Source organism: Haemorhous mexicanus, chromosome 24 (assembly GCF_027477595.1).
Source record: "Haemorhous mexicanus isolate bHaeMex1 chromosome 24, bHaeMex1.pri, whole genome shotgun sequence".
Classification (NCBI taxonomy): Eukaryota; Metazoa; Chordata; class Aves; order Passeriformes; family Fringillidae; genus Haemorhous; species Haemorhous mexicanus.
In genome coordinates, this window is record NC_082364.1 from 5,957,241 (window position 1) to 5,985,233 (window position 27,993).

At 46.5% G+C, this 27,993-nt stretch overlaps 3 protein-coding genes across 4 annotated transcripts in view; 1 reads left to right on the plus strand and 2 right to left on the minus strand.

The window, feature by feature from the left end:
• The window catches only part of SIK2 (salt inducible kinase 2), a 244,066-nt gene that overhangs the window by 70,464 nt on the left and 145,609 nt on the right, over positions 1–27,993 (plus strand). The gene's annotated exons all lie outside the window — the stretch shown is intronic.
• LOC132337972 (NF-kappa-B inhibitor delta-like) lies at positions 15–11,501 on the minus strand. The gene is made up of 6 exons (XM_059867050.1): positions 11,237–11,501; positions 7,462–7,513; positions 6,327–6,493; positions 5,292–5,408; positions 2,039–2,203; positions 15–1,840 (listed from the first exon to the last, which is right to left on the minus strand). Exons 2-6 carry the CDS (start codon positions 7,475–7,477, stop codon positions 1,769–1,771), a joined length of 537 nt encoding a protein of 178 aa, XP_059723033.1. The 5' UTR covers positions 7,478–7,513; positions 11,237–11,501; the 3' UTR covers positions 15–1,768.
• Positions 11,501–27,988, minus strand: POU2AF1 (POU class 2 homeobox associating factor 1). Of its 2 annotated transcripts, XM_059867048.1 has the most exons (6): positions 27,480–27,988; positions 18,894–19,021; positions 17,541–17,583; positions 17,191–17,462; positions 15,751–16,022; positions 11,501–12,550 (listed from the first exon to the last, which is right to left on the minus strand). In XM_059867048.1, exons 1-6 carry the CDS (start codon positions 27,493–27,495, stop codon positions 12,373–12,375), a joined length of 909 nt encoding a protein of 302 aa, XP_059723031.1. In that variant the 5' UTR covers positions 27,496–27,988; the 3' UTR covers positions 11,501–12,372. The 2 variants fall into 2 exon arrangements, with proteins under 2 accessions (XP_059723031.1, XP_059723032.1); XM_059867049.1 differs by lacking the exon at positions 11,501–12,550 and having other exon boundaries at positions 13,890–16,022; positions 27,480–27,976.

The following is a 27,993-nucleotide window of genomic DNA, read 5'->3' on the forward strand; positions in this document are numbered from 1 at the left end:
AAGAGAAAAGCCACTCGAGGAAAGAAAGCTCCTGTATTTTTTCATCCTGCCAAAGGACTTCAGTCACCTCACAGACATTTCAAGGTGGCAAAAAGCTTTTTACACTTTCACCTGCCAGGTGCTGCTCACAGTTTGACAGTTCTGCTGCTGCAGGTTCCAGAAATTGGTATTTTATCCATCATTTTGCTTTGGCACACAGTACTGCCTCCCTGATACACTTCTCACTCCGTTCAGGGCTCGTTGTAACATCCTTCCAAGTGAGACAGCGCTGGCTCTTGCTGGCCTGTGCTCAGACACATGAAAATTTATGCAAACACATGCAAATCCACGTCTGCTTCTCTGTCAGCAGGAGTGCAGGTATGTGTAGTGAGAGGCAATGGCCCAACAGCAGAGAGGAGGGCTGGAAAATCGAGATCTCTGCATTTCTTAAGAGCTTTTGTTCCTGTCACTTGTTTAAACACTCCAGGCCTGCCAGTGCCTCAGGAAATCCCAGTGAGGCAGCAGCCAGTGGGTGCTCAAGGAAGGGGCTGCAGTGATTTTAGAGCTCTGCCCTTCATCTCTCTGCTGGAGAGCAGCACCTGTGCACACCGAGGAGCCAGCAAAATCCAAAATCCAAAATCCAGCTCAGAGCGAGCCCTGGCACTGGCCAGCCTCTGCCAAAACTCAGCCTTGCAGAGCCACTGATTGCACAGCAATCCACAAATCATTTCACAGAAACGCCAAAAAGAATCTGCCAAACCCCAGAATCTGCCAGGTGGGAAAGGGAGCAGGAGAGCGCTCCTGGCACACACCCACACGGGTTTGCTGCCCTAAAAGCTCTGGGAGACCCAGAGGGATTCTCTGTCTCCCACCCAGGTGAGGTGAGATCCCACCTGAGGGGGTTCCAGAGCTGCTCTGTGCCACCAGAGCTGGGACTTGGGCGGGGTGGGATGGGATGGGATGGGATTGGGTGGGATTTGGATTGGCTTTGGATGGGATGGGATGGGATTTGGATTGGCTTTGGATGGGATGGGATGGGATTTGGATGGGCTTTGGATGGGATGGGATTTGGATTGCATTGCATTGGAAGTCTCCCCTCAGCAGCCACACAAATCCTCCCCATGTCCTTGTTCTTACAGCAGCTCTTTCTTCCCCTGGGCTGGCCATGGGGAGCTGCTCCAGAGCCCTCCCAGAGTGCTGAGAGTGGGAATTCCAGCTTGCAGGACCCTCCTGTGGGGCTCTGCCTTTGGATGTCCATCCCCTGGGGTGAAATCCAGCCAGGGCTGTCTTGAGTTCTCCATCCAGGCTTTCCCCCCTCAGGATCCTGCATTCCCAGGGGAGCAGGGGCAGCGGGAGCTGCACGTCCCAGAGGCTGCAGCATTTCCAGCAGTCCCTGTGCACAGGCCCAGTTTGGGGTGCCTCAGAGCAGCATTTCTCAACCTTTTACAGCCAAACTGTCCCCTTGAGCTCTGTCAGCCCCAAGGGTTTCAAAGCTTGGCTGTGCTTTGAACTCACTCAGAATATTTACTTATTTATGTAGCAGCTCCTTGGTTTGCTCACCTCCTTGCTGGAGGTTTATTCTCATTTTCTGTTACCAAAATTGAGTTTTCAACCCTTTGAAAGCTCATCTTCTGCTGTCTGGTGTGCTGCTGGTGGCCACAGGTTGAGGAACACTCCCAGTCCAGCCTGGCTGAAGCCTGCAGGAGCAGGGATGTGCTGCAGAACACCCTCACAGCTTTTATAGGAGGCACAAGCTGGAGTTGAAGCTGTTCCATAAATTGCAGATAAATCAGGATCTGGCATTTCTGTGACAGGAGTTGAATGCAGGTGTGACTTTCCCTTTCTTCAGCAAATTCCTGACCTGCCAAAAAAATGTGGAATTTCAGGAAGCACCATCTGAGCCACCCAAACCACTCACACACACAATTATTTACCTGTACGTGTGCAACTAAATAAACACCCAAATAGATCAGGAATAGTTTTATGTTCACAAGCACAAAACCCAGCCCCCCTGGAGCGTGCAGTGAGTTAGGGGAGAGCAGCAGTGTGGATCCCATACCTGCTCCCCAGCTTTTCCAGCAGGGGCCATGTGGATTGGCTGGTCATTGTCCAAATTCCTGATGCTGGGGTCTGCCCCGTGCTCCAGGAGCAGCTGGATGATTTCCTTCTGGTTCTTGTCCCCAGGCAAAGCAGCTGCCATGTGCAGGGCTGTGTTGCCATGGGCCTAAAGGAGGGAGAAGGGGAAAAAAAAGGAGTAAAAACCCCAGATAAACTCCCTGGTGAGCTTTGCCATCTCCCCAGAGTCATCCTCAAAAGGGAGATGTGAAATGAGAGAAGAAACCTCATGGGATTTGTCATCTGAGGGAGGATCTCTGCTCTGTTTCTCCCAGACAGGAGGTTTGTGGATTCAGATTTTTTTTCTTTGCCAGAGCACCACTAACTGGGGGGGTTTGATGTTTTGGGTGTAGGTAATTAATAGCCCTGAAGCAGGAACATTCCCTGACTGCTGAAATTCCCCCTAAATCATACCCTGGTTGTTCTGAAATACCCCTTAAAACTGCTCTGAAATCACTCCCTAAATCACAGCATCATGAATGATTACTCTGAAATCACCCCTTAAATCACAGCCTCATGTATGATTGCACTGAAATCACCCCTAAAATCACACCATCATGAATGATTGCACTGAAATCACCCCTAAAATCACACCATCATGAATGATTGCACTGAAATCACCCCCTAAATCACAGCATCATGAATGATTGCACTGAAATCCCCCAAAACTGCTCTGAAATCACCCCCTAAAATCATAGCATCATGAATGATTGCTCTGAAATACCCCAAAACTGCTCTGAAATCACCCCCTAAATCATAGCATCATGTATGATTGCACTGAAATCACCCCTAAAATCACAGCATCATGAATAATTGCTCTGAAATCCCCCAAAACTGCTCTGAAATCACCCCCTAAAATCACAGCCTCATGAATGATTGCACTGAAATCCCCCAAAACTGCTCTGAAATCACCCCCTAAATGACACCCTCATGGAAACAACCTGGGGAGTTACTGGAAAAAGAGAAGGCTGTGACAGGCATGGAAATATTTCACTGGGAAGCATTAAATGATAGCAATATAAGACATAACATTGGATTACAGACACCAAACTCATCACACTGCTGCCCACCACACAAAGCTCCACAGCACCAGTCCCACCCGTGCTCCACACATTCCTCCTTCCCCAAAACCTCCAAGTGCCAGGAGGATTCCAGTTCCTGAGGTCAGGCATGGCTTGGCACAGGAGGGACAGAGCTGGCTGTGAAGCCAGGCATGGATGGAGGGGCTGCAGAAGCTCTGGTGCCACCAGACCATGAAGAAATCTGTGCCCTGTCTGGTCAGGTATGACTGGTAACGGTTGTGAATGAGAAAAAGCTGATAAACAAAAGCACAAGGTGAGGTATTTTTAGTCTGCAAGAGTCTCATTGAGGCAGCTGCTTGGGTTTTTATTTTTTTTCTCTCAGAAAAAATCTTGGGTTTGTCATGGCATTGGAATGGTTGGGCAGAAATTGCAGCCTGTGCTATTATTCCAGTTGTTCAAATGGGAAATGAAAAATGTGATTTTCAGCTCCTGTTAACCACTGAGACATCAGGGAGAACTGAAGTGGAAAATGAAATTGCAGCATTTTAACAGTTTTTCTCAGACAAGAATGTTTTACAAGCCCTGAACAAGCAGATCCTTGTCAAGTTTATTATCCCAGAAAATCAAGGGGTGGTTACAAGGCCTTTACAGGATTTCTTGTTAAAATGGAAAGATCTGCATTTGAGAGATTCCAAATCCAGGCATGGGCTAAGATAATGAGGCAACCTGACAAGGCCTGACCTTGAAGCCTCAGGCTGACTCTGACAGGTCTCACGTGAGACAAAGTGGGCTCCAGGAATCCTCCAGATGAAAAACACCTCCAAGGCTTCAATATTTTCCTCATTGTGAAAATGCCATGGAGACAGACTTGGAGTGAGACAAGCACAAGCAGTTGGTGAGCCAGGGAAACCTAAACATGGCTGTTTCCTTGGCTTCTTCATGCTTTGAAGAGCTAAAAAATCCAGGATATCTCCCTGCCCCAGACTGCTCAGCAACAAGACTGAAGGCTCTGAGTGATCCTATCACAGGAGGAAGCTCTCCAGGATTGTGATCAAGAGACAACATCACTCCCCTGGACAGGCTCTCACCTGCCTGAGGGTCTCTGAAGATACAGAAGGAATGCAGTGAAAAGCCCTGCACTGGACAGAAAAACACCAGCTCGGTGCCATTACCCACAAACACAACCCAAAACAGGTTTTCTCCAGCCCAACAGAAATCTGGAGGGGTAAAAAAAGCAGAGCTGCCCTTTGTCAGCCTCAGTGAGCAATGGATTGACAGAGAAATTCAGTTCCCTCCTGAGGGACACAAACTCTGGGCAGCCCAAGCAAGGCTGAGACTGCAGGTGCTGCAATGAAACAGGGACCCTCAGGTTTGTCCCCCTCCTCAAAGGAGAAGGACAGAGGGGAAGCAGCCAGAATCACCCCTCAGCCCTGCTGAGAGGGGCAGCCTGTCCCAAAATGAAACAGGGACCCCCAGCCTTGTCCACCTCCTCAAAGGAGAAGGACAGAGAGGGAAGCAGCCAGAATCACCCCTCAGCCCTGCTAAGGATTAGCCCAAAACTCTGCCTGCTGGGCCGTGGTGGCTCAGCTGAGGCTCCCAGGAATGTCAGGATTTTTGTCTGGGAGGAGGGAGGAGCTGCTGCCTGGGGAGATGATCAGTGCTGGGGATCTGCTCCCAGGGGAGCTCTGGGGCAGCACTGGGGAGGTTTCCAGCTTGCTTTACCCAACCTAGGGATGGCTGTGCCAGCAAATCTGCAAATAAGGTTTCAGGCAGAAAGAATCCTCATGTCCCTTGACAGAAGCAGGGACTTTGTCCTTCCTGAGGTGCCACATCTGACAGCAGAGATGAATTGACACCTGGCTGCCCTGAGGTGCCACCTCTCAGTGTTGTGCTGCTGTCAAACCTTGCATCACTGCAGGGCTGTTTGCTCAATCCTCAGCCTAACCTAAAGTTCATGTTCCTCCTCAAGCAACCACTTCCCCTGTCCTTCCTCCTCCCTGCTTATCTCTCCTCATTCTCTCCTCTCCTGCTTTTCATCAGAGTTCAAGCCAGGTGCTGTTTTCCTGTGAGCTGCCTGTTTACTGGAAAATGCAGTTTGGGGTTGAACAGAAGTTCAGATTAGCAACTTTTGCCCTTTCCCTCTGTAAAAAAAGCCCTGTTGTTGATAAAAATCACCTTGTTGTTGACAAAATCCTTGCACTTGAAAGCGTTCAGCTCCAGGAAGTACCTGAGCAGGGAGACGTTCCCATCCTGCACCGTGTAATGAAGAACTGTCTTGTTGCTTTTCACATCCTATTTCAAAACAGAGAAAAAGAATATTAAAAACCCAAACCAAATAAGAAATGTTCTGCAGGACAAGCTGGAGAGATGCCATGAAGCCATCAGAGGAAACCCAGCCAGCTCTGCAGCTGATGGGGAGCATCTGTCATTGACATGTTCCATGAAAAATCCTTTCCTTGGGATTTGTTCCTCCTGAGGAGCTGAGAGGCCTCAGGAACAAACTGCAAACAATTCTTATCTGCTGCTGTGGGTGCAGCAGGTGGAGCTGGGATTGGTCTCTGTGGTTGTTTCTGATCAATGGCCAATCCCAGCCCAGCTGTCCAGACTGTCTGGGTCACAGACAAACCTTTGTCATTCATTCCTTTTCTATTCTCAGCCAGCCTTCTGCTGGAATCCTTTCTTCTACTCTTTTAGCATGGTTTTAATGTATTATATATCATAAAATAATAAACCAAACCTTCTGAGCATGGAGTCACCTTTCTCATCTCTTCCCTCACCCTAAGACCCCTGTGAACAATGCATCAAGCACCTCCCTCCTCCAGGGACCCTCGGAGTGTCCAGTGTCTGCTTCAGGAGCTCCAAAAGGCAGCACCTCCCAGATCACAGCTTTTTCTGGACTTAGAGATGGGTTAATTGAGAGGTGTTTTAAAAACCTTTATTTGATTTTTAGTCTTAGGAGAAGGGTGAGATAACCCAGATGTTATAATTTATGTTATTGCAATTAGAAGTTAACAATTTGAATTATAATATTCTATTATAATAGTGACAATAATCACATAACAAGCACCTAACCCTGCCAGCAGTCCCTTGGAAGGAGAACAGGCTTGGCCCTCATGCCAGTAGCTCATTCCTTCTCCAATCCTGTGTTTTAGCAGGAGAACTGGGAGAGAATTCCCAGACAAACCCAGGGATAACCGAGCCCCTCCTCACCCGGCTGTAGATGGAGGCTCCGGTCTGCACCAGGAGATGGATGCAGGATTCCAGCTCCCTGCTCTGCTGCTGCAGCTCCCTGTGCTGCTCCTCCGCCCCTGCCTGGCTGCCCTGGTCTCTCAGGAGGGCGTTGTGGGCCAGGACAGCACAGTGGAGAGGGGTATGGCCTGGAAAAGCAGCGTGGGATGGAGGTGAGGACAGTGCCAGGAAAATACTGGTGTGCAGAGAGGAGGCAGGGCTGGCACAGAGAGCATTCATCCCATCATTCACTCCATCATTCACTCCATCATTCATTCCACCATTCATTCCACCATTCATTCAATAATTTATCCAATCATTCTCTCCACCATTCATTCCATCATTCACTCCACCATTCATTCCTTCATTTATTCCATCATTCACTCCATCATTCATTCCACCATTCATTCCTTCATTTATTCCATCATTCACTCCATCATTCACTCCATCATTCACTCCATCATTCATTCCACCATTCATTCCACCATTCACTCCACCATTCACTCCACCATTCATTCAATAATTTATCCAATCATTCTCTCCACCATTCATTCCATCATTCATTCCATCATTCATTCCATCATTCATTCCAACATTCACTCCACCATTCATTCCACCATTCATTCAATCATTTATCCAATCATTTATCCCATCATTCACTCCATCATTCACTCCATCATTCATTCCATCATTCATTCCATCATTCATTCCATCATTCACTCCATCATTTATCCCATCATTTATTCCACCATTCATTCCATCATTTATTCCATCATTTATCCAATAATTTATCCAATCATTCATTCCACCATTTATCCAACCATTCCTTGCAAATCTGTGCAGGTGTTGTGGAGGCACAAACCCTTCTCAGATTTCTTCTCTGCCTCTCTGGACACTTTTTGGGGCACTCCAGCATGTTTCTAGCTCCAACTGAATCCCCCCAGAGCCACCAGCACCTTTGACTTTTGTGGCATTTGAGTGCACAGACACATCTCTCTCTCCCCCAGGAATTTTCTGAGCCTGCTCTGGTCTCCCAGCACAGCCCCAAAACCCAACGAGCACCAGGCAATGAAATATCCAATTCAGGTTTTCTCCCCACTTGTGCAAAGGTTTTTACCTTCAAAATCCTTCATTTCCAGGTCCAGAGGGAAACCCAGTGACAGGATAACCTGGAGGCAACAGGGAAATGCAGAATTTTAGTTCAGCAGAACACTGTGCAAGCCAAAATCAGCCAAAACCAACAAAATGTAAAACCAAACACCATCAGATAATGAGAATTTAATTACAAACCAAACCATTATTTGACACTGGATTCCAGTGCTGTGAATGCTCCCAGGGTGATCACACTCCCTGGTTTCCTAACTCCCACCTGATTGTCCTTTCAGTTCTCAGTTCAGGACAGTCAAACTCAGTCTCTGCCCCAGCTCAGGAGTGCCAGACTCCTCACTTCCACCCCAGGTTAGGCAAAGCCACCAGTGACCCCAGAACCTGTTGATTCTGAGTGATCCTTGACAAGGAAAATGAAAAAATCTCTCCTTGACAGGGGTAGCCAAGGTTTATGGCCCAAAAGTTTGCCAGCACTGACAATTCTCAGGCTGGATTTGTTTACTTTTTGTTTTCAGTGTGCAGCAGTGTGTAAAGTTAAAGCCCCACTTGTGGCAATGAGGCCACAGAAACACCAGGAATTGTGATCTGGAGATGAGAATTTCTCACATTTAGCAGAGAATCAAAGCTTTAAAACTCTTTACTATAAGAAAATTATAGATTTAACACGATGGAGTTAAGTAACTCCTTGTCTATGTTATTACAGAGAATTTATTTATTTCTTTTGATTAAATAAAGCAAGTTGTTCACATCAGTGCCTGAGAATTTTTGCAGTGACTCATCTTTGTCAAACCAGACAAGGCTGAGGACAGAATCCTCCCACTGAAAGATCACCCAGAACGGTTAGGGCTTGACTTATCATCTTCTAACAAAAATAAAATACGTCCAGATCAAATATTGACACCTAGCTCTGAGGTGCTTATTAGAGATTAGATAGTTAATCCATTAGGAAAAAAACCCCAATAAAATAAACAAACAAACCATAAAGCCTTTCATGGCTCTGACCACAGCGAGGAGCGAGTCTCTGCCCGTTGTCCCTTTTCATGTCAAGGCAAAAAAAACCCAACAAAAAACCAACAAAGAAACCCACAAAAGAAAAACCAAACAAAGGAACCTTGCAATCCACACCACGAGGCACTCTGAGAGGCTTTGTTGGCATCATCTGGATGAAACCCCTTTTTCCTACTTAAGGAAACACCTGTTTTCCAGAGAACTGGCTGTGTTACACATTAACTGCCTGCCCAGGGCTCAGCCTGGGCACAGCTAACGAATGCTGGACCTGGTGCCAGCACCACAGGCACCCCCTGGCACCTGACCCCTGTCCCCTGTCCTCAGTGGGCTCAGCAGAGCCACCAAACCCTGCCTGTGATCAGCCCTGGCACAGCTCAAGGCAGGGTTTTAAATTAATTTCATTTTCTGGACACCTCACCCCTGCCCTTGGGGAGCTCAGCAGAACCACCAAACTCTGCCTGTGCTCAGCCCTGGCACAGCTCAAGGCAGAATTTTTAATTAATTTCATTTTCTGGACACCTCATGCCTGTCCCCTGCCCTCAGTGAGCTCAGCAGAGCCACCAAACTCTGCCTGTGCTCAGCCCTGACATGGCTCAAGGCAGGATTTTTTTATTAATTCCATTTTCTGGACACCCTGGCACCTGACCCCTGTCCCCTGGCATTTCACCCCTGTCCCCTGCCCTTGGGGAGCTCAGCAGAGCCACCAAACCCTGCCTGTCCTCAGCCCTGGCATGGCTCAAGGCAGGATTTTTAATTAATTTCATTTTCTGGACACCTCATGCCTGTCCCCTGCCCTCAGTGAGCTCAGCAGAGCCACCAAACTCTGCCTGTGCTCAGCCCTGGCATGGCTCAAGGCAGGATTTTTTATTAATTTCATTTTCTGGACACCTCATGCCTGTCCCCTGCCCTCAGTGAGCTCAGCAGAGCCACCAAACCCTGCCTGTGCTCAGCCCTGACACAGCTCATGGCAGAATTTTTTATTAATTCCATTTTCTGGCCAGTAGTGAAGCATTTTAGCTCACAGGGGCCAATCCCTGCTGTGGAATCCCTTGCTGAAATGCCCACAGGGCCTGTTTTAAAGTGTTCATTTGCTGTTCAGGGCTGGCACAGAGCTTAGCTGCAGGGAAATCCATGAAGCAACAGGGAAGCAAAGATTTGCTCATGTAAATCAGGTTTTGAAGGAAAATCTGAAAAATGTGCCTCATTTGGGGGCTGTGCCTGCCTGCAGGGTCTCAGCTCATCTCTCTCTGCTGCCTTGAGTCTGGACACAATTTTTTGCCCCTGTGTGGAGGACAGTGAGCTCAGGGAGGGGTGTCCCTGCTTTTGGAGCTGCCTCTCCTCCAGTGCTGCACCGCCCTGGGGATGCCAGCAGCACATTCAGAGCGGGCACCTGCAGAAATAATTCCTCTCTCCCCACAGAGCCACTGAAGAATGTTCCTCTGTAACAGCAGGCTGCGAGCACAGCCCTGAAAAAAGGGATTAAACCCACCCTGGGAAGTCAATCCCTGACACAAGGAGCCTTTGCTCAGCCTCCATCTCTCACTGAGATTTATTTAAAGACATCAACACCAACACTTTATAATACATACACATTATATATATATATACACATTTTATATATATATATATGTGTGTGTGTGTGTGTATTATATACACATATATACATATATGTATATTATATATACATATATGATGTATATGATATATACATATATGTACATTTTATATACATGTATATATATATGTATTATAGATACATGTATATAATATATATGTATATTTGTATATTATATGTGTGTATATTGTATATATACAACATATATGTACAATATACTATATATACTCACATATATATATAAAATAGATACAATTATATATATTATATACACACTTTATATTATTCATAGGCAATTTTATATATATATACACATATATATACATACTTTATATTATTCATTAGCAATTAAAACCATCCAACTTCCCCTACCTGGAGAATTATATATTATAATATAATATAATATAATATAATATAATATAATATAATATAATATAATATAATACAATATAATATAATATAATATAATATAATATAATATAATATAATATAATATAATATAATATAATATAATATAATATAATATAATATAATATAATATAATATTATATTATATTATATTATATTATATTATATTATATTATATTATATTATATTATATTATATTATATTATATTATATTATATTATATTGTGTTATGTTATGTTATATATTATTCCTCAGCAATTCAAACCACCCTGCTTCCCTTACCTGGAGAATGATATATTATGTTATGTTATATGATATTTATGATATGATAATTATAATATATTATTCCTCAGCAATTCAAACTGCCCGGCTCCCCCTACCTGGAGAATGATATATTATGTTATATGATATTTATGATATGATAATTATATTATATTATATTATATTATATTATATTATATTATATTATATTATATTATATTATATTATATTATATTATATTATTCCTCAGCAATTCAAACCGCCCGGCTCCCCCTACCTGGAGAATGATATATTATGTTATATTATATTTATGATATGATATGATAATTATATTATATTATATTATATTATTCCTCAGCAATTCAAACCGCCCGGCTCCCCCTACCTGGAGAATGATATATTATGTTATATTATATTTATGATATGATATGATAATTATATTATATTATATTATATTATTCCTCAGCAATTCAAACCGCCCGGCTCCCCCTACCTGGAGGACCTGGCTGTAGCCATAGGTTGCAGCCAGGTGCACAGCTGACTGCCCCTTGTTGTCCACAGCGTTGACATCTGCTCCCACCTGGATGAGGTCGTGGACGATGGCAGCCTGCCTGGCGGTGACAGCCACCAGCAGGGGAGTCTGCAACAGCAGCACAGACAGCTGTGAGAGCTCGGGCTGGCCCCAGAGCCTGGCAGGGATGCCTTGGAGGGGCTGCCTGAAACAGAGGCTGGACAAGATTACCAGAATAAAAGTGGGTTTTTATTGAAGCCCCTCAATAGGTACAGCCTGGGCAGTCAAAGCCTCCCTGAGGCTACAGCCAAGGTGGCCACGAGTTTTTCAGACATTTATAAGCTTGCTCATGTCAGGGGTTAATCCTCCACTTACAGCTGTAGGTAAGGAAGTAATCTACCCCCAGTTTGCTCCCCCCAAACTCACTTTTGTTACACTTTTTAGGGCAGAGACAGTGAAATGTCCTTGAGTTCCAGCCCTGGAGAGGAATTATGTTGTCTGAATAAAATGTGAGAACAGTAGCTGACAGGCTATGGAGCTTTAGAGTTACACACTGAAGAATTGCAGGATTATAAATATGAAAGATATAAAAGCTAAAATCCAAAGGCAGCAGCAGCTGGTGTAAAACAAGGAGTGGGGAAGGTGCTGGCTGAAATCCCAAGGACTGTGGTGCCAGGAATGAGCACAGCTCACAGGATGGTTTGGAATCCCACTTGAGATGGGGATTTCCAGCTCTTGCTCGACTCCCTCTGCTGTTCCTCAGCCCTTAATTTGACAGCATTTTTAAAATTGCATCAGGTACAGCACAAGTCAGTTGCTGTAAACCCTCCAGCCTGGGAGACTGATGCCAACACACAAATATTTCACTGGACCAGTGTTTTCTCACATCACCCATGGGCTGAAAAAGGAATGGGCTCATTCTCATCCCACCTGGTTTATGACCATGCCCCTGAATTTTCCAATCCTGACACCAAATTTTCCAATCCTGACACCAAATTTTCCAATCCTGGCACCAAATTTTCCAATCCTGCCCCCGAGTGAGGCCCATCAGTGCCAAGCCTTCCTTGCAGCAGGAAGCAGAGGGGCAGAGCTGGGTTTTGGGGGTACCTTGCTGTCTGTCATGCCAAGGCTGTTCCCATCCCAAAGCCTGCTGTCTGCAGCAGAAGGTGGCCCCTTTTTTCCCTTTTTACCTTTCCTCTGTGCTCCTTGGCATCGAGTCTCCTCAGGGCTCTCATGCGCTCTGCGGCTGCCAGCGTGTGTGCCCGCAGGCCTTTAGCTGCATAAATATGCAGAATTCTAAGACAGCAAATAAATAAAGACACCCATCACTGATGGACCACAGACCACGCTGGGAGCAAACAGTTTTACAGGGTAGCACTGCCACTTTTTGGGGTTTTACACCCAGGGTTTCACAAATCCTTGCCACGTGCCTCAAAAATTCCCATTTTCACGGGAAGGGCTCTGCACCTGCAGCAGCTGCAGAGTCCAAGAGCCCTCAGTGCTCCTGAGCTTTGCCTGCTGCCTCCTTCCCACTCCAGAACCTTCTTGCAGCTGAGATTCACCACTGGGAGGTGTCAAAGTCCTCCACCATTCCCAGCTTGGGGAACTGGATGTATAAATCCCTTTTTGGGGTGATACAGCCCTGGGTGTGGGGGTGAAACCTCACCATCAGGGGTAACAGCCTCTCCCTAATTGATGCATTTGTAATGTATCAACCTCCTAAATTCCCTAATTGATGCATTTGGAATATATCAACCTCCTAAATTCCCTAATTGATGCATTTGTAATATATCAACCTCCTAAATTCCCTAATTGATGCATTTGTAATATATCAATCTCTTAAATTCCCTAATTGATGCATTTGTAATATATCAACCTCCTAAATTCCCTAATTGATGTATTTGTAATATATCAACCTGTTAAACTCTCTATTGATACATTTGTAATGTACCAACCTATTAAACTCTAATTTCTACCAAAACTCCTGGTGAAAGGAGTTTTATTTATTTATTATTTATTTACTGTCCTTCTATTTTGCACCAGACAAAGAGTTGGCACAGTCCAGTGAGTGGCCAGTGGCCCTCAGTGATGGGGAGAACACTTCTCTGCTTCCCTTTGGACATCTGGCTCTGGCTGGAGCCACTTCCATTCCCCCAGCTCCTACCTGAAGGAAATTCCGACCCCCTAAAACAGGAGGAGCCCACCCCCCACACAGTCACACCAGACAGAAATATTTGCTGCTTTTCAGGCAGAAGGTGGTGGGAAGTTGCTTCTCTCCTCGGGTAGTTTCTCTCCAGAGCCACCCTCACAATCTCAGGAAGTGGAAATACAATTTTCTGGCTAATCTGATTTTCAGTCAAGCTCAGCATTAGCTGTGGCTGCACACCCACACATCCCCAAGGGTGCCAGGAGAGGATAAAAGTGATTGAAGCTGAACTGCAGGAGCAAGGACTGCTGCAGGAAATGCCTCCAGGCCACAGGTGGATCAAGGAATTCCTTCTTAGTCAGCTTAATGTGTAAAATTAGCACAAACTCTGACAGCTAATCTCTGGTTCTAGCCTGTACATATATTATTGGACTAATTGATTGCTAAACCAACGCTTGTGGATAGGAAATAAAACACTCTAGGCATAGCAAAGTTACTGTAGATCTTTATTGAAAAAAAAATTAAATTGTCTTTTTTTTCCTAACCAGAACAACCCAGAAAGAAATGATGAAACAGTTTCATCTTTGTTTTATGTCCACACACAGAATTTACATACACTGGAGTGAAAGGAATTGAAAAGCAATGAGAGCAACCACGGGCTTGATCCACAACTGCTTTATCCCAGTTTTACCTAGGGAATATCTCTGATTTTCATAAAACTGGAGGAAGCAGTGGTGAATTAAGCTCCTTTAAATGAATTTCTTTGCTGGGTTTTTCTGCAAATATAAGCCACTAATTTCAATGCAAACCTCAACTGCTGCTCTTTTCCAACAATTTTATGATCACTTACATGATCTAGTGCTCGTGTCTTCACGTTGGTCAATGTGCAATAAAAAAATACTCTTGGAAAGTCTTTAAGACTTTCAACCTGGGTTTTCAAACCTCACTCAGGCTTGAACTCTAAGGCCACCTGAAATATTGCCTGGGTGGCAGCTGGACTCCAGGTAATAAAGAGTACAAGAAATAATTTTGCAGTTAGTCTTGCAAATAATAAAATCATCCAACAATCCTGGGCTTTAGAAAGCAGAAAAACCCAGAGAAATTGTGTTCAGCAGCCAAGAGCCTCTTGTTTGTCAGGAAAGCAATAAACAGGGTTCAAAGGGGATGTACCTCCTGAAACAGATCAGTATATTTGCCTGTGGCACCCCTGAGCCTCAACCAAAATATTGACACTCACATCAGAGGGAAAAGTGAAGCTGCTCATTCTCCAGGGAAGGAAATCAGAAAGCCATAAAGGACTCGTGTGCACCTCTGGGCCTGGGGAGCTTCCCAAGGAGAGGTCACTAAAGTTCCCTGGCTCAGCACATCACACTCAAAGCTACAGAAAAGCAAAACCATTGGCAGATGACAGCAATGCCATGGAGTCCTTGCTGGGCTGCAGTCCAGGCTCTGGAAGGTCCCTGTCTTGTCAAGGATGCCCTGAGCTAGGGCCATGAATTCAGTCCTGACTCAGACAAAACTCCAGAGACTTCACAGGGACAGGATCTGCCACTGGCAGCGTTTCCAGGCAGCCACTAAATCAGCCCCACAGCTCCAATCTGGATATTTCAGAGCCCCAAACCCTCTGCAGCTGAGAGAACATGACCCCAACCCTTGCAGAGCTGGGCTCAGGGGCAGCCAAGGGGCAGAGAGCTTCCAGGTACAGCTTGGTGTGAATTCCTGCTCTGCAAACAGGGACCTCTGACTGCTCTGGCATTTAGCTCAGCTTTATTTTCACACTGCTGCACCTACCTGCGCCAGCAGAACACAGCCACACTTTATGTTTTCCTGATTTCCAAAGGAATAGTAAAATTTAAGAGAGAAAAATGTAAATTTAGGCCCACCCCAATGTTTTCTAGTGGCCTAAATCTGCTGAGCTCCTCCCTGGACAGCTCAAAAACACACAAACAATGCATTTGCACAAAAGCAACCCTACTGAATTGGGTTTGCTGGTATTTAGAGACTATTGTACCCTCACCAAATGCTACAGCTGGCTGTGGCTACACTGGAATCTGTCATTTTGAGGCCATTGGGGTGAAAATCACCTTGTGCTGGTGCTGAGCACAAGTGTGCAGCATCCAAACCTGCCTGGGACAGGCAGCAGGAGCTGGAACAGCAGAGGAACCTTGTGCCGGGCTCCAGGACAAAGCAAATTTCCCTCACCACACAAATCACGGCGTGCTAAAACCCCCACCCCACCCTGCCTGCTTCAAAGCCCACGGAGCTGCTGGGGGGAGCACTGAGCAGCTGAGGAGCAGGCAGAGGTGCCACCTAAAGCCCTTCAACAGAGAGAGCATGGCTCAACACGTACGTATCATTGTCCTCATCTTCCAGCAGCAGCTTCTCCATGGGCAGGGCGCCGATGGCTCGCCGGGCATCCTCCAGCTCCTGCGGGGCTGGCTCGGGGATGGAGATGGGCACGGGCACCAGCTGGGGCCCGGGGAAGGAGGAGGAGGCTGCAGGGTACTGCAGGCTGGAGGCTGGCAGGGCAGACAGGGGCTGTGCCCACGGGAAGTAGGGCAGGGGCGGCTGCTGCTCCGTCACCTCCAGCGGTGGCACCACGGCCGGGGCGCTGCTGCGGGGCTGGGGAGGGCACAGAAACACAGCAAAGTGAGACAGGCAGTGTGAGACTCACTGCTGGGGAAGATGGAACAGCAAAGCCTGATCAATGTGATCGCCTGGAAAAGGGTTCTGAGAACATGGAAACCATGAGTGAGATTGCAGTGAAAGCAGCTCTGAGATCCCTCAGGTACTGAACACCTGGCAAACAATGGCATGGCTGGCTGGAATATGGAAACCATGAGTGAGATTGCAATGGAAGCAGCTCTGAGATCCCTCAGGTACTGAACACCTGGCAAACAATGGCATGGCTGGCTGGAATATGGAAACCATGAGTGAGATTGCAATGGAAGCAGCTCTGAGATCCCTCAGGTACTGAGCACCTGGGGAACAATGGCATGGCTGGCTGAAGGCAATCCCCTTTGGATGGAACAACACCCTCTGCTTGCAGGCAGCTCCAAGGGTCAGAGCAGACCCTGCTGGCCTGGCAGAAGGGCCCAAAGAGGAGTTTTTAGGTATAAAATGGAACACAGTGTGGTGATGGAATGATCCTTATAGGCTGTGTGTAAATGCTGTAGGATTTGTGTCTTGGACTGGATTGGTTGGTGAGAATTGGAATATTCAGCACAGAGGAAGATTTATGGTATTGGAATGGGAACCTCGCTCTCTTACCCTCTCATCCTCTCTCTTTCTCATCCTCTCTACCTGAGGTCCATTGGAACAGAGCTCCCTGTTCCCCTCTGAAGGGAACCACATCATCTTGGGTCAGCCAAGCAGATTTGGTCTGGCCTGAGGCCAAATATTTTGCTATCTTTATGTATTTTGACCTTGCTGTTTTATCCTTTAAATTTATTGCCAAGTCATCCTTCCTGCTCACCTGATCAATATCTTTCCTGGAATGCCATCGACTTTTTTATAATTTTATTTTAAACTTGGAAATAAAGAGTGAAAATCCTTGCTCAGTCTGGAAGAGTGAAGAGAGCTGGGGGAAAGGTTGTGAATTTTGCCTGATTCCAGTACAACCACAACTTTTTTCCCTGCTCCAACCACATTCCTGTCCTGGGAACTATGTACCATGGATGCAAAGTCACCCAACATTACAGCAATTAAATAAATTAGCCTGACTCCACCCCACAGCTCTTGCTAGAAGGTGAGAATTAACATCATTTCCAGCTTGATGCTTTTGACTTACTGCAAAATTGGTGATGAGAGGCTGGGAAGTGTAAGTGAGGACAGAGGAGGGTCCCACCAGGGTGTAGCTGGGACACACGGGCTGGACGTACATATCTGCTGAGTAGGGACAGCTGCCAGCCTCGTGGGACACGTAGTCAGGGTAAGGGCTCCACTGAGCCAGGGGCTGCAGGGGGGTGCCAGGGGCCTGGGGCATCCAGCCAGAGGCCACAGCTCCTTCCTCTGGGCCAGGCAGAGCAGGGGCAGCAGTGTCCATGTCAATGCAAGGCTGGCCTGCAAAACAGGACAGGATTAAAGCCCAGCTCAGCACAGTCTTCTCTGGAGAGCCCCCAGGAGTCAGGGATACCTTACCCATGGGTGAGTAGGAAGGGACTGGCTGATGGGGCAGAACAACCTGGAAGAGAGAAGAAAAACTGAAAATCAGAGGTGAAGCCCATCAGGATTAAATTCAATCCTTCAGAGAAGCACAGGGCAGACCAGGCATTCTCAGCTGGGTATCACTGCCAGGGTCTGAACTCTCCCAGCCCACACCAGGGCCAGAAGAGCTGAACCAACAGCCAGGACCAAACACCACCCAAACACCCACAATGTCCCCTCAGCTCAAGGGGACCTTAACGTGTGTTCAAATCTCGTGTAGCAGAGAGAAAAAAATAAAAATCAGAGGTGAAGCCCATCAGCATTAAATTCAATCCTTCAGAGAACACAGGGCAGACCAGGCATTATCAGCTGGGTATCACTGCCAGGGTCTGAACTCACCCTCCCCACACCAGGGCCAGAAGAGCTGAACCAACAGCCAGGACCAAACACCACCCAAACACCCACAATGTCCCCTCAGCTCAAGGGGACCTTAACGTGTGTTTAAATCTCATGTAGCTGAGAGAAAAAAATAAAAATCAGAGGTGAAGCTCATCAGCATTAAATTCAATCCTTCAGAGAAGCACAGGGCAGGCCAGGCATTATCAGCTGGGTATCACTGCCAGGGTCTGAACTCACCCTCCCCACACCAGGGCCAGAAGAGCTGAACCAACAGCCAGGACCAAACACCACCCAAACACCCACAATGTCCCCTCAGCTCAAGGGGACCTCAAAGTGTGTTCAAATCTCATGTAGCAGAGAGAAAAAAATAAAAATCAGAGGTGAAGCCCATCAGCATTAAATTCAACCCCTCAGAGAAGCACAGGGCAGGCCAGGCATTATCAGCTGGGTATCACTGCCAGGGTCTGAACTCTCCCAGCCCCCACCAGGGCCAAAAGAGCTGAACCAACAGCCAGGACACACCTCCCCAAACACCCTCAGCCCAAGGGGACCTTAAAGTGTGCTTAGATTTCATGTAGCAGAGAGAATTCTCCTCCAGAGAGGAGCCAGCCAAGCCTCTGCCTGCTGGGAGGGCAAATCCAGGCTGCAAAGAAGCAGCAAGCAGCCAGGGCTGGCTGGGATGGTCTCTGGCAGGCTCCTGACCAAGCTGCCTCCCTCCCCAGCAATCAGGTCCTGCCAAGTGCAAGCAATTCCCCTTCCATGGAGGGGTGGAAGGTGCTCAGCTCACTAAAAGCAGCCCAGGCAAGGAGATCTCAAGGGCCTTGCCAGGTAACCCCAGGCTGCAGGGCTTTCAGAAAGATTCAGCAAAGGTTTCTTTCACTGGCACAGCAGTGCTGGGCAAGCTCTGAGCTCCTGAGGGAGGATTTTCCTCCTGGGTGTTTTCCCTACCGTTGTAGCTGCAGTTGCACTGGAATTCTGGACATTCCCCCTTTTCCTCTTCAGCAGCTCCTTCACTGGCTCCTTCACTCGGACACCTTGGTAGGGGCGAGGCTGTGGCTGCTGCTCTGGGGCAGAAGCTGAGGGGAAAAAAAGGAATTAAAAATTTAGGAAATATTTATTTTCCTCTCAGGGACCCCAAATCCCCACGGCAGCCTGTGCCAGAACACATTTATTTTGTTCTTCCTTTCCTTTGTGTCCCTCGGTGCCACTGACCTGCAGAGCAGCTTCACACACTCCCAAAAGGAAAATCAGACCAAAGATACCCAAAGGTGACACACCAGATTGTTGGCCAGGCAGGGACATGAAAAAGCAGAGATTAGATATTAAAAGAAATAGATTCACTGTTTAGGTAGAAGGTATCAAAACAACCCAAATCAGGAAAACATCCCCCCTTGAAAAAAATATTTAAACATCATTAATTGGACTTAAATATCTCATTTTGAGATCAGGCAGGTGCTGAAATCCCAACTAGACTAGAGTTTTAGACCAGTTCTGAACAAATTTTGCTCATAGCCTGGCCAGGAGGTTGATGAACAGGAGACAACACATCCCAGATCTTACACCCAAAAACCTCCCAGGTCCCATCCATAAATTCTGCTCCATTTGGAAGAATTAAGTTTACAGGCAGAAGTAAGTTTGAATTTAATTCAGAATTAATTTGAAAAATTAAGTTTACAGCTCCAAAAGGCTCTCCCAAAGCCATGGGAGCAGCAAAAGCAGGGGAAGCACATTTCTGCCAGAATTAACAGCCCATATTTTACTGGAGAGAATCGATAGCAGAAGGAAAGCAGGGGATATCAAAGGCTGCTGTTTGTAAAGGCACCGATAGCAGAGGTGGCTGCCTGCCCCTTCCACTGCTCTTTGGTGTGCAAATACAGAAATTGATAAGTTTTCCATTTTTAACAACTGGAACTGGCCTTGAGGTACAGGTGGGTGTCCAGCTCCAATCTGGATTTTTAACTGTTGCTCCACCTGAGGGGCATTTATTTAGATTCACATCCTACAAGAATGAATCCTTTCACCTCAGATATCTCTCCCAGCTACACTGAATTCTGAGCACACTGAGATGTTTCTGTTGCACCTTCCAGGGAGGAGAAAAATGGAGTTCCAAACACAGAGATCACAAATCCACCACAAAAATTACTTAACGGAATAAACATTTCTGCTCTGATTTCTTTTCAAAAGTACTTTTTTCCCTTCAGCTTGGCTCTTCTATTAACTCATTATACATAATTTAATTATGAAATCTTGATTGGCCACTGTAAATCCTTTTAGGACCAGACAGAGCTCCATTTATGCCCTGAACGTTGCCTTTGTTATGCACATTAAGGAAATATTTTACTTTTAAACGGTAGTTGAAGCAAAGATGATTTTCCAGCCTTTGCCTGATCTACCTTTGCTTTCTCTGGACATCCTTTGTGGCTCTTTAAATCAGGTTTCTTGCATTCCCATGAATCCTGTGGCTTTCAAAATGAAATTTTAAAAGAGAATAAAGGTTCTTCAAGTCTCCATAAAACATCCACAAGGGCTTTTAAAACAACTCAGGTTTTGCTTTTTCAATTTAGTTGGTATTAATTTATTTGAGTGCAAATAATAAAGAGATCTGGTGTTCTTGGTGCTGCATGAAAACACCAACTCCACAAATCTGAGCTCTGCCAGAGTTGCTGGAGTGGCAGAAATGAACATTTTGGGGGGTTTCTCATCCCCAGCTCATAAAGGGCCTCCCTGAAGAATTAGGGTGGGGAAGGATGGTGGTTTCTGGCTCCAGGTTTGGGGGAAGGGAAAGAAGAAATTTACTGTAAAAGCTGACAAATATACCTATTCAGAGTTTCCGGTGTAAGTAAGCAGAGTAACCAAAAAAGAAAAAAAAAAAATAAAGAGAAAAAAAATTTTTAAAAACCAAAGTCTGCAGATCGTATTTCGGTTCCCCCAAGCTGACCTCCAGAAATAAAAATAATGCGAGCACAGCTGCTTTTCCACTGCTCAGGGGCCTGTGGGGTCTGAGCATCACAGACAGACCACAGCAAAATGGCTTTGGGGCTTCAGGGTGCAATTCCTCATCGAGCTAAAGACACCTGGCCAGTTACAAATATCAGCATTTGGAGGAATAACGACAACTGAAATATCTTTGTAATATAATCTTTGTAAAATAATCTTTTTGTAAAGGAAGAACCTGGATTTAGTCATCCTTATTTGAAGGTTTTAACAAACCATGAAGCTGTCTTGGACCAAGTTTCCATTTTATTTTGATTTTAGTTGTGAGATCCCAAGTTCCATTCAATAAAATGGAACTAAAGGAGACAGAGGAACAGCAGCAGTGTCCTGGCTTGTCTCCTGCAATTCCAGAACCACAGAACACTCACATGCTGGAGGCACATTTTGATTTTCACCTGCTCTGTGAAGCTGGGGCAGTGTGAGACGTCTCCAGTGGAGGAAGAAGGGAAGGAATCCAAACCCAATCCCTCTGCAATGGTTTCCACATTTCACTGGGGCCCATTTCAGAGCTTTGGCCAGGCTGCCTCAAGCCCTGGTGTGTGCTCAGCCCCAGGCTCCCTCCATCAATGTTATCACCTGATGTATTTGCTAAAAGTCCACAAAAAGCCTTGAATTCTTGTGGGCAGCCTTTAAAAGCTGCTGCTGAACACCAGAGCTGCTGGAAAGGCACCAAATGGCTCAAAACATCAAGTGAGAGCAGCAGGAAGATGCTGGATTCCAGACCATGCTGCAGCTCAGCCTGGAAGCCTCCAAAACAGGTTCCAGGGGATCTGTCACCCTCAATTTATGCAGATACAGACTGAATAAATACCTCAAAAATATTGATCTGTGTCACCAGAGGGGTATCAGGGACAGCCAAAGGTGATACAGAGACTCCATCATCAGAAGGCACAAAAAGCACTTTATTTAGAAATCTGCAATTCTTAGAGAAACCATGGAGCACCTAAGACCTGACTGCCCTGTGGGAATCTTCTCTCCCACTATGGGTGAGCTATGAATAGCACGCTCTGGAGAACCACATCTACAAACAACAGTTACAGAAAGAGAGCTGATAATTCCTTGAATTCTTTCTCTGAGCTTCCTCACAGCTTCCCATGAAAATCCTGGGAGAACCACGTCTCTGTCTGTTCAGAGGATCTGTGATCAGCACAGATCTCAGCAACAGGCCGGGCAGGAAAGCACGCCAAGGCATCACCAAAACTTCAAGCTCTGTTCTCTGCTGCATTTTGGTTTAACCATTGCAGAAGCAGGAGGGAAGAGAGGCAGAGCAGCTGCTGGAAGGGTGCGGGCAGCGAAGCGCGGCGAGTTCCAGATCACTGAGCCTCACCCCCCAGCACTGCCCCTCACACTCGCACTCTCACACTCACAGAGGAGCTGCAGCTCGCTCTCAGCCCCCCAGCCAAGGCTCTGCCCTGTCCCAGCAGGCAGATTTCACTTTGAAACACCCTGCTGCTCCTGCCCCAGCCCTGCCTGCAGCAGCGTCCCGCTGGGTCGGTGCTGTGACGCCCGACATCTGTGCAGAGCTCCATGATATCAGAAGGCTGATTAATGACTTGATTATACTATATTAAACTATATGACACTCACAAGACCTATCACTAACTAACTGGAAAACCCGTGGCTCCTGCCCCAGAGTCCTGACACACACACGTGGATCCAATTTTGGGCAATGAATCCAAACCACCATCACCAAATCCAATCAATCACCTTTGGTAAACAATCCCCAGAACTCATTCCACATGTGTCACCCACATGTTCCATGAAAAATCCTTTCCTCAGGATTTTTTCCCTCCTGAGAAGCTGAGAGGCCTCAGGAACAAACTGCAAACAATTCTTATCTGCTGCTGTGGGGTGCAGCAGGTGGAGCTGGGATTGGTCTCTGTGGTTGTTTCTGATCAATGGCCAATCCCAGCCCAGCTGTCCAGACTGTCTGGGTCACAGACAAACCTTTGTCATTCATTCCTTTTCTATTCTCAGCCAGCCTTCTGCTGGAATCCTTTCTTCTGCTCTTTTAGTATAGTTTTAATGTAATATATATCATAAAACAATAAATCAAACCTTCTGAACATGGAGTCACCTTTCTCATCTCTTCCCTCCTCCCGGGACCCCTGTGAACACCACCACACACATGAGCACAAACACAGCAGCAGCAAATGAGATAAGAATTGGTCTGATCACTCTTTTCTCTGCTTCTCTCACAGCCTTTCTCAGGAGAATCCTGAGAAAACGAAATCTCTCTTCAGAGGGCATGTGAACACCCCAGCACTGCTCCCTCTCACAGATTTCTGTGCTCACAACCACGTGATAAAATATTCAATTGATCAGTGCTAACCCTGCAAACAGTTTTCCCTTGTTTTCCTCCTCTCACCCTCCAGTGTAATAAATAATTGAAAAGAAGCCCAACAGTTTCTCTTGTTTGCAGTAACACTGAAAAGCAATCACTGACTGCAAATAAGAAAAAATGATATTTCAATTAGGAAAGCCCTGAGTTAATGGCTTGGATATTGGAGACCCAATCACATTTTTTATCAGACACGGTGAACTTTGGCTAATAAAAAGAAGAAAGAGGCTGCATTTCATAGGCTTGTGTGCTTAGAGTCAAACCAAAACCTTTTTCTCTCCAACCCATTGCAAGGGAATCAACATTGGTCATGATCCTGTCCTTATTTCCTGGCTAATTAAAGTTTCCCTCAAGAAAACCCCAGGGTGATCTTTATCTTTGTGGTCAGTCCATTCTTCATTTGACAGAAGAATATTTTAGATATTAATGCCCAATATCTTCATCTTCAGGTGTTGGAAGATTTTCCAGGAATCAAAGTGGCCTTGGATTCAGGCAAATCCATTCCCCATGCTGCTCCTGAGGAATGCTTTTGGGAACTTTAAAAAGTCCTTAAAAAATCATTTCCTTCACACCTAAAAGGATCTAACTGAGTGCAGAGCACTGTGCAGAGTGTCCATTTTGTTCCTGCATAAGGAAGGGATTGCAGATGAACAAACATAGAGTGGATTTTAGATTTTTGCCCTTGGATAGAAACCAAAATCAAGGGGAGACACAAAATGCTGGCTAATCCCCGCTGCTCTGATTATTCTAATTAAAAAAACTAAAAACTTTCAAGTGCCAAATGAGAGTTGGATGCTTTGGCCATGCAGTGGTGAGGGCCACTAAAAATTCTCTGTTTCAGAATAAGAGGAGCCCTGGTGCAAAGGGGAAGCTGAGATAGACAGAAAGTGCCTTTAACCTTAAATCTCACCCTCAGCTCCTAATTTCTCCCAGCCCATAATACTCTTTCCATTTTAGTAACACAAGCTTTCCATTGAATTGCTGCTGTGGTCATTCGTAGAGTTTGACACCTGCTTTGCCAAGCATGGATGGGCTCAGCTCTCGTGCTATCCCTCTTTCCTGCTGGGGTTTGACCAAAATTAGCACTCACAAGGTGCAGAATGTGGCAGTTTCACCTCTCAGTCTCATTAGCTGATACTTTCAGGGTGGCTCTGTGCAGCCCCACATCTGTTGTGGGCAGAAAAGGGTTTTTATCCACTTTAAAAGCGTTTGGGAAGGGATTGGCAGAGGTGTGAATTCACATCTCTCGGTGGTAAAGGGAATCTGAGCAGCTCAATCTCTGCCAGCGACTGCAACGGGAGCTGAGCACCCAAAAAACTCAGACACAGGCAAAACCAGCACCTAAACAGGAGATTCCTGCAGAATTAGAATTAATTAGGCTGGAAAGGACCTTTGAGATCATCAGGCCCAAGCTGGTTCCACACTTTGCAGAACAGAAATCGTTTGTATGGAAGGAACGTTCGGGTGGGTTTAAAAAGTTCACGACAGAGGTGACAACAAAAGCAAATCAAGAGGGAAAAGCTGGTGCTACCCTTGAATTCCCCATCCCTGAGGGGCTGCTGGGGCTGCTCCTGTTCAGCAGAATCCTGGGGAGCCCCGACCAGTCACTTCTCCGGGGCCGTGGGAGGGGAGGCTTTCGGGCTGAGCCACCCTGGGGAGCTGAGCGGAACCCAGGGCCCCAGTCCTGCAGGGGAGCCCCTGTGCCCTGACCTGGGAACGTTCCCAGCCTGCAGGGCCAGCCTGGCCAGGCTCCCTGCCCAGCAAAGGGGCCCAGCTGGCCTTGTGGTCCTGCAAAATGACCCTGAGGGAGCAGGAAACCACCCTGAGGTGCCCTGAGAATGGCCTCAGGTGAGGTCACCTGCTGCTGGAGGGAGTTCTTGTGGCCCTTCTGGGTTTTCAGAGATTCACAGAATGTTCTCAGCTGGGAAGGACCCTCCAGGATCACCTGGCACGGACATATTTTATGAAAAATCCTTCTGCTAGGATCTTTTCTTCTGAGAAGCTGAGAGGCCCCAGAAATTAAATGCAAACAATAATTGTCTGCTGCTGTGAAATGCAGCAGGTGAATCTTTGATTGGTCTCTGTGGTTGTTTTTAATTAATGGCCAATCCCAGTCTGGCTGGCTCAGACTCTCTGGTCACTCACAAGATTTTATTATCATTCCATTCCTTTCCTTGCCATCCTCCTGATCAAATCCTTTCTTTTAGTATGGTTTTAGTATATCATTTTCTTTTAATATAATCTAGATCATGAAAGAATAAATCAGCCTGCTGGAGTCAGGATTCCCATCCCTTCCCTCATCCTGGGACCCCTGGAACACAACCACGTTTGGTGACCCCGAGTAAGGAACATTCCCACAATCACTCACCCACTCTCAGGTGAGTGGCCCACACAGGGATTGAACCCAAAACCTCGGTGTTGTCAGCCCCAGATGAGTCAAATCTCAGGGTTTCAGTCTGGAAAGTTCCCAGGTCACCTGAGCTGCCTCTGCCTCGATTTCTGTCCCAGAGCAAGGCCAGGGGTGGGGACATCCCTGGGGTCACAGGTGGCCTGAGGCAGGAAACGTGAGCTGCCAGCTGGTCACACTGCCAGGAAGCAGAGGTGACACCTCTGGGGGGGCTCACAGAGCTGCTGGGACAGCAGCTTCCACTGAGACCTGCGGGACCTGGCACCTGGGAACCCGCCCTGGGCTCGGGGGGCACCCAGGGGTCTCCCCTCCTGCCTGCCCTCCAAGCCAGCACGCTGCAGGGGCAAGGAAAAGCAGCAGCAATTATCAGAGTTCCAGCAGTTCCATGCTGGAAAAGGGAATTCTGACAAAATTCAAGAGGAGAGAGATCCAAGCAAGATTCCAAGACTGGAAAAGCAGCAGCAATTATCAGAGTTCCAGCAGTTCCATGCTGGAAAAGGGAATTCTGACAAAACTACAAAAGGACGGAGATCCAAGCAAGATTCCAAGATTGGAAAAGCAGCATCAATCAGAGTTCCAGCAGTTCCATGCTGGAAAAGGGAATTCTGACAAAACCACAAAAGGAGGGAGATCCAAGGATGAACAAGCTCAGGGAACACTGGCCAGGAGTTGTCTGCAAGTTATCATCAGGGAATGACTGACACAATTTGACTTGTAATTCCTGCAAGTGTCAAAGGAAAAAAGCAAAATAAAACCACCAGTTCAGTTCCCAATTTCCTCCTACCCTAAGCATTGCTTTGTCACTGCAGGAATAAAAAAACCAACCCAAATAAACCATTCAGAGAATCTGAGATGGAAGATTAGAATCAGGATGTGGATGTGATCATCTTGCAGGTTTTTTCCACGTCATCTCCTGAAAACTGCTCAAGGTGAAGGGGGAAATACAAATAAAACTTCCCAAATCCATATTTGAGCTTCCAAAATGTTCAGCTGAAAAGAAAGAAGGCAGGAAAAAACCAGAGGAAACAGATTTCAAAGCTCACAAAGGCACATGGCTGCTTTACTCCAGGCAGCAGAACAACCTACAAGCTGAGATAAAAGATGAGCAGTGTCAGATAAGTCACTGGAAGGGTCTGAGAAATTAATTTTTCCACTCAGGTGTGCTGTACCACTCTATGCTATTGGAACAGCAGGGTGAGAGGCAAAGGGTGGCAGCACAGGTGCCAAAATGAGCATCCCCTGCTGATGACAAGTGAGATATGACGGTGATAAGAGTGAGAATGAAAACCTTGCAAGAAGCAAACACCTACCTGGAGCAGGATCAGTAAACTACTCCAGCAAAGGTGGGCCCAGAGGAGTGAAATTATCTTGAAAACAAGAAAACTGATTTCCTGTAAAGTCATAACTGTATTGCCCTCAACTGCTTTGTTCCTTATCTTTTTTAATTAGCTGAAAGAAATACGTATCAAAAAAAAAAAAGGCACAGAAATAAGATTTCTCACAGGTTTCACTTTTCAAAAGGAAAATTTTCTGCTACGTAACCACCGTAACCTTTGATAGAATACCTGCATCCTGTTATTGTTTTTATGAATCATAGTCTTCCACTTGATTCAGAGTGATGAAAGCCAACAAAGCAGCCCTGAGCTCATGTCCCTGCTGGAAAATGAGCATCACACCTCAGCTCTGGCCTCCCTGGAGCCACTCCTGAGCATCCCCTCCCCTGCCTCTCTGCTGATTTATCCCACCCTCAGCTGCCACCAGAGGTAGGAGAAGCAAACCAGAGCTCACTTACATTTTTGCCAGTGCATTCTGTGGTGGGATGGAGCTTTTCCCCTTTCCTGGCTGAGGATAGCTCTGCTCTGTGTGTGTGTGTGTGTGGCTCCTGGGTGGGGATGTGACAAGTGAGGGTCAGGATGTTTCTTTCAGCTTTTTAAAAGCTCAGTGTTCCCGCTGAGCCCGGTGACATCATCACCCCTCTGACCACAGCCACTTCTACATTTTCCCTTTGCTCTCTGCTGCTGCTTCTTCTTCTTCTTCTTCTCCTCCTTCCCCACGCTCAGCAGCTCCTCTGAGGAGATGTTCTGCATCAAAAAGGTGTCACCAAGATGGGTTTGAATGGCCAAAGGTGGAACTTGCCTCTCCTGGGATTTTTACCACAAACTCAGGGAAAAAGGCTGGGCAGCAGCAAAGGCTCTTTCAGGAAGATTTTGACCTCTCGTGGCACTGAGGATGATTTTTGCTCATGTTCTGCTGCTCTGGATGGCACAAACTCTGGTTTTCACCCAGCCAAAGCAGCCCCCAGGCCG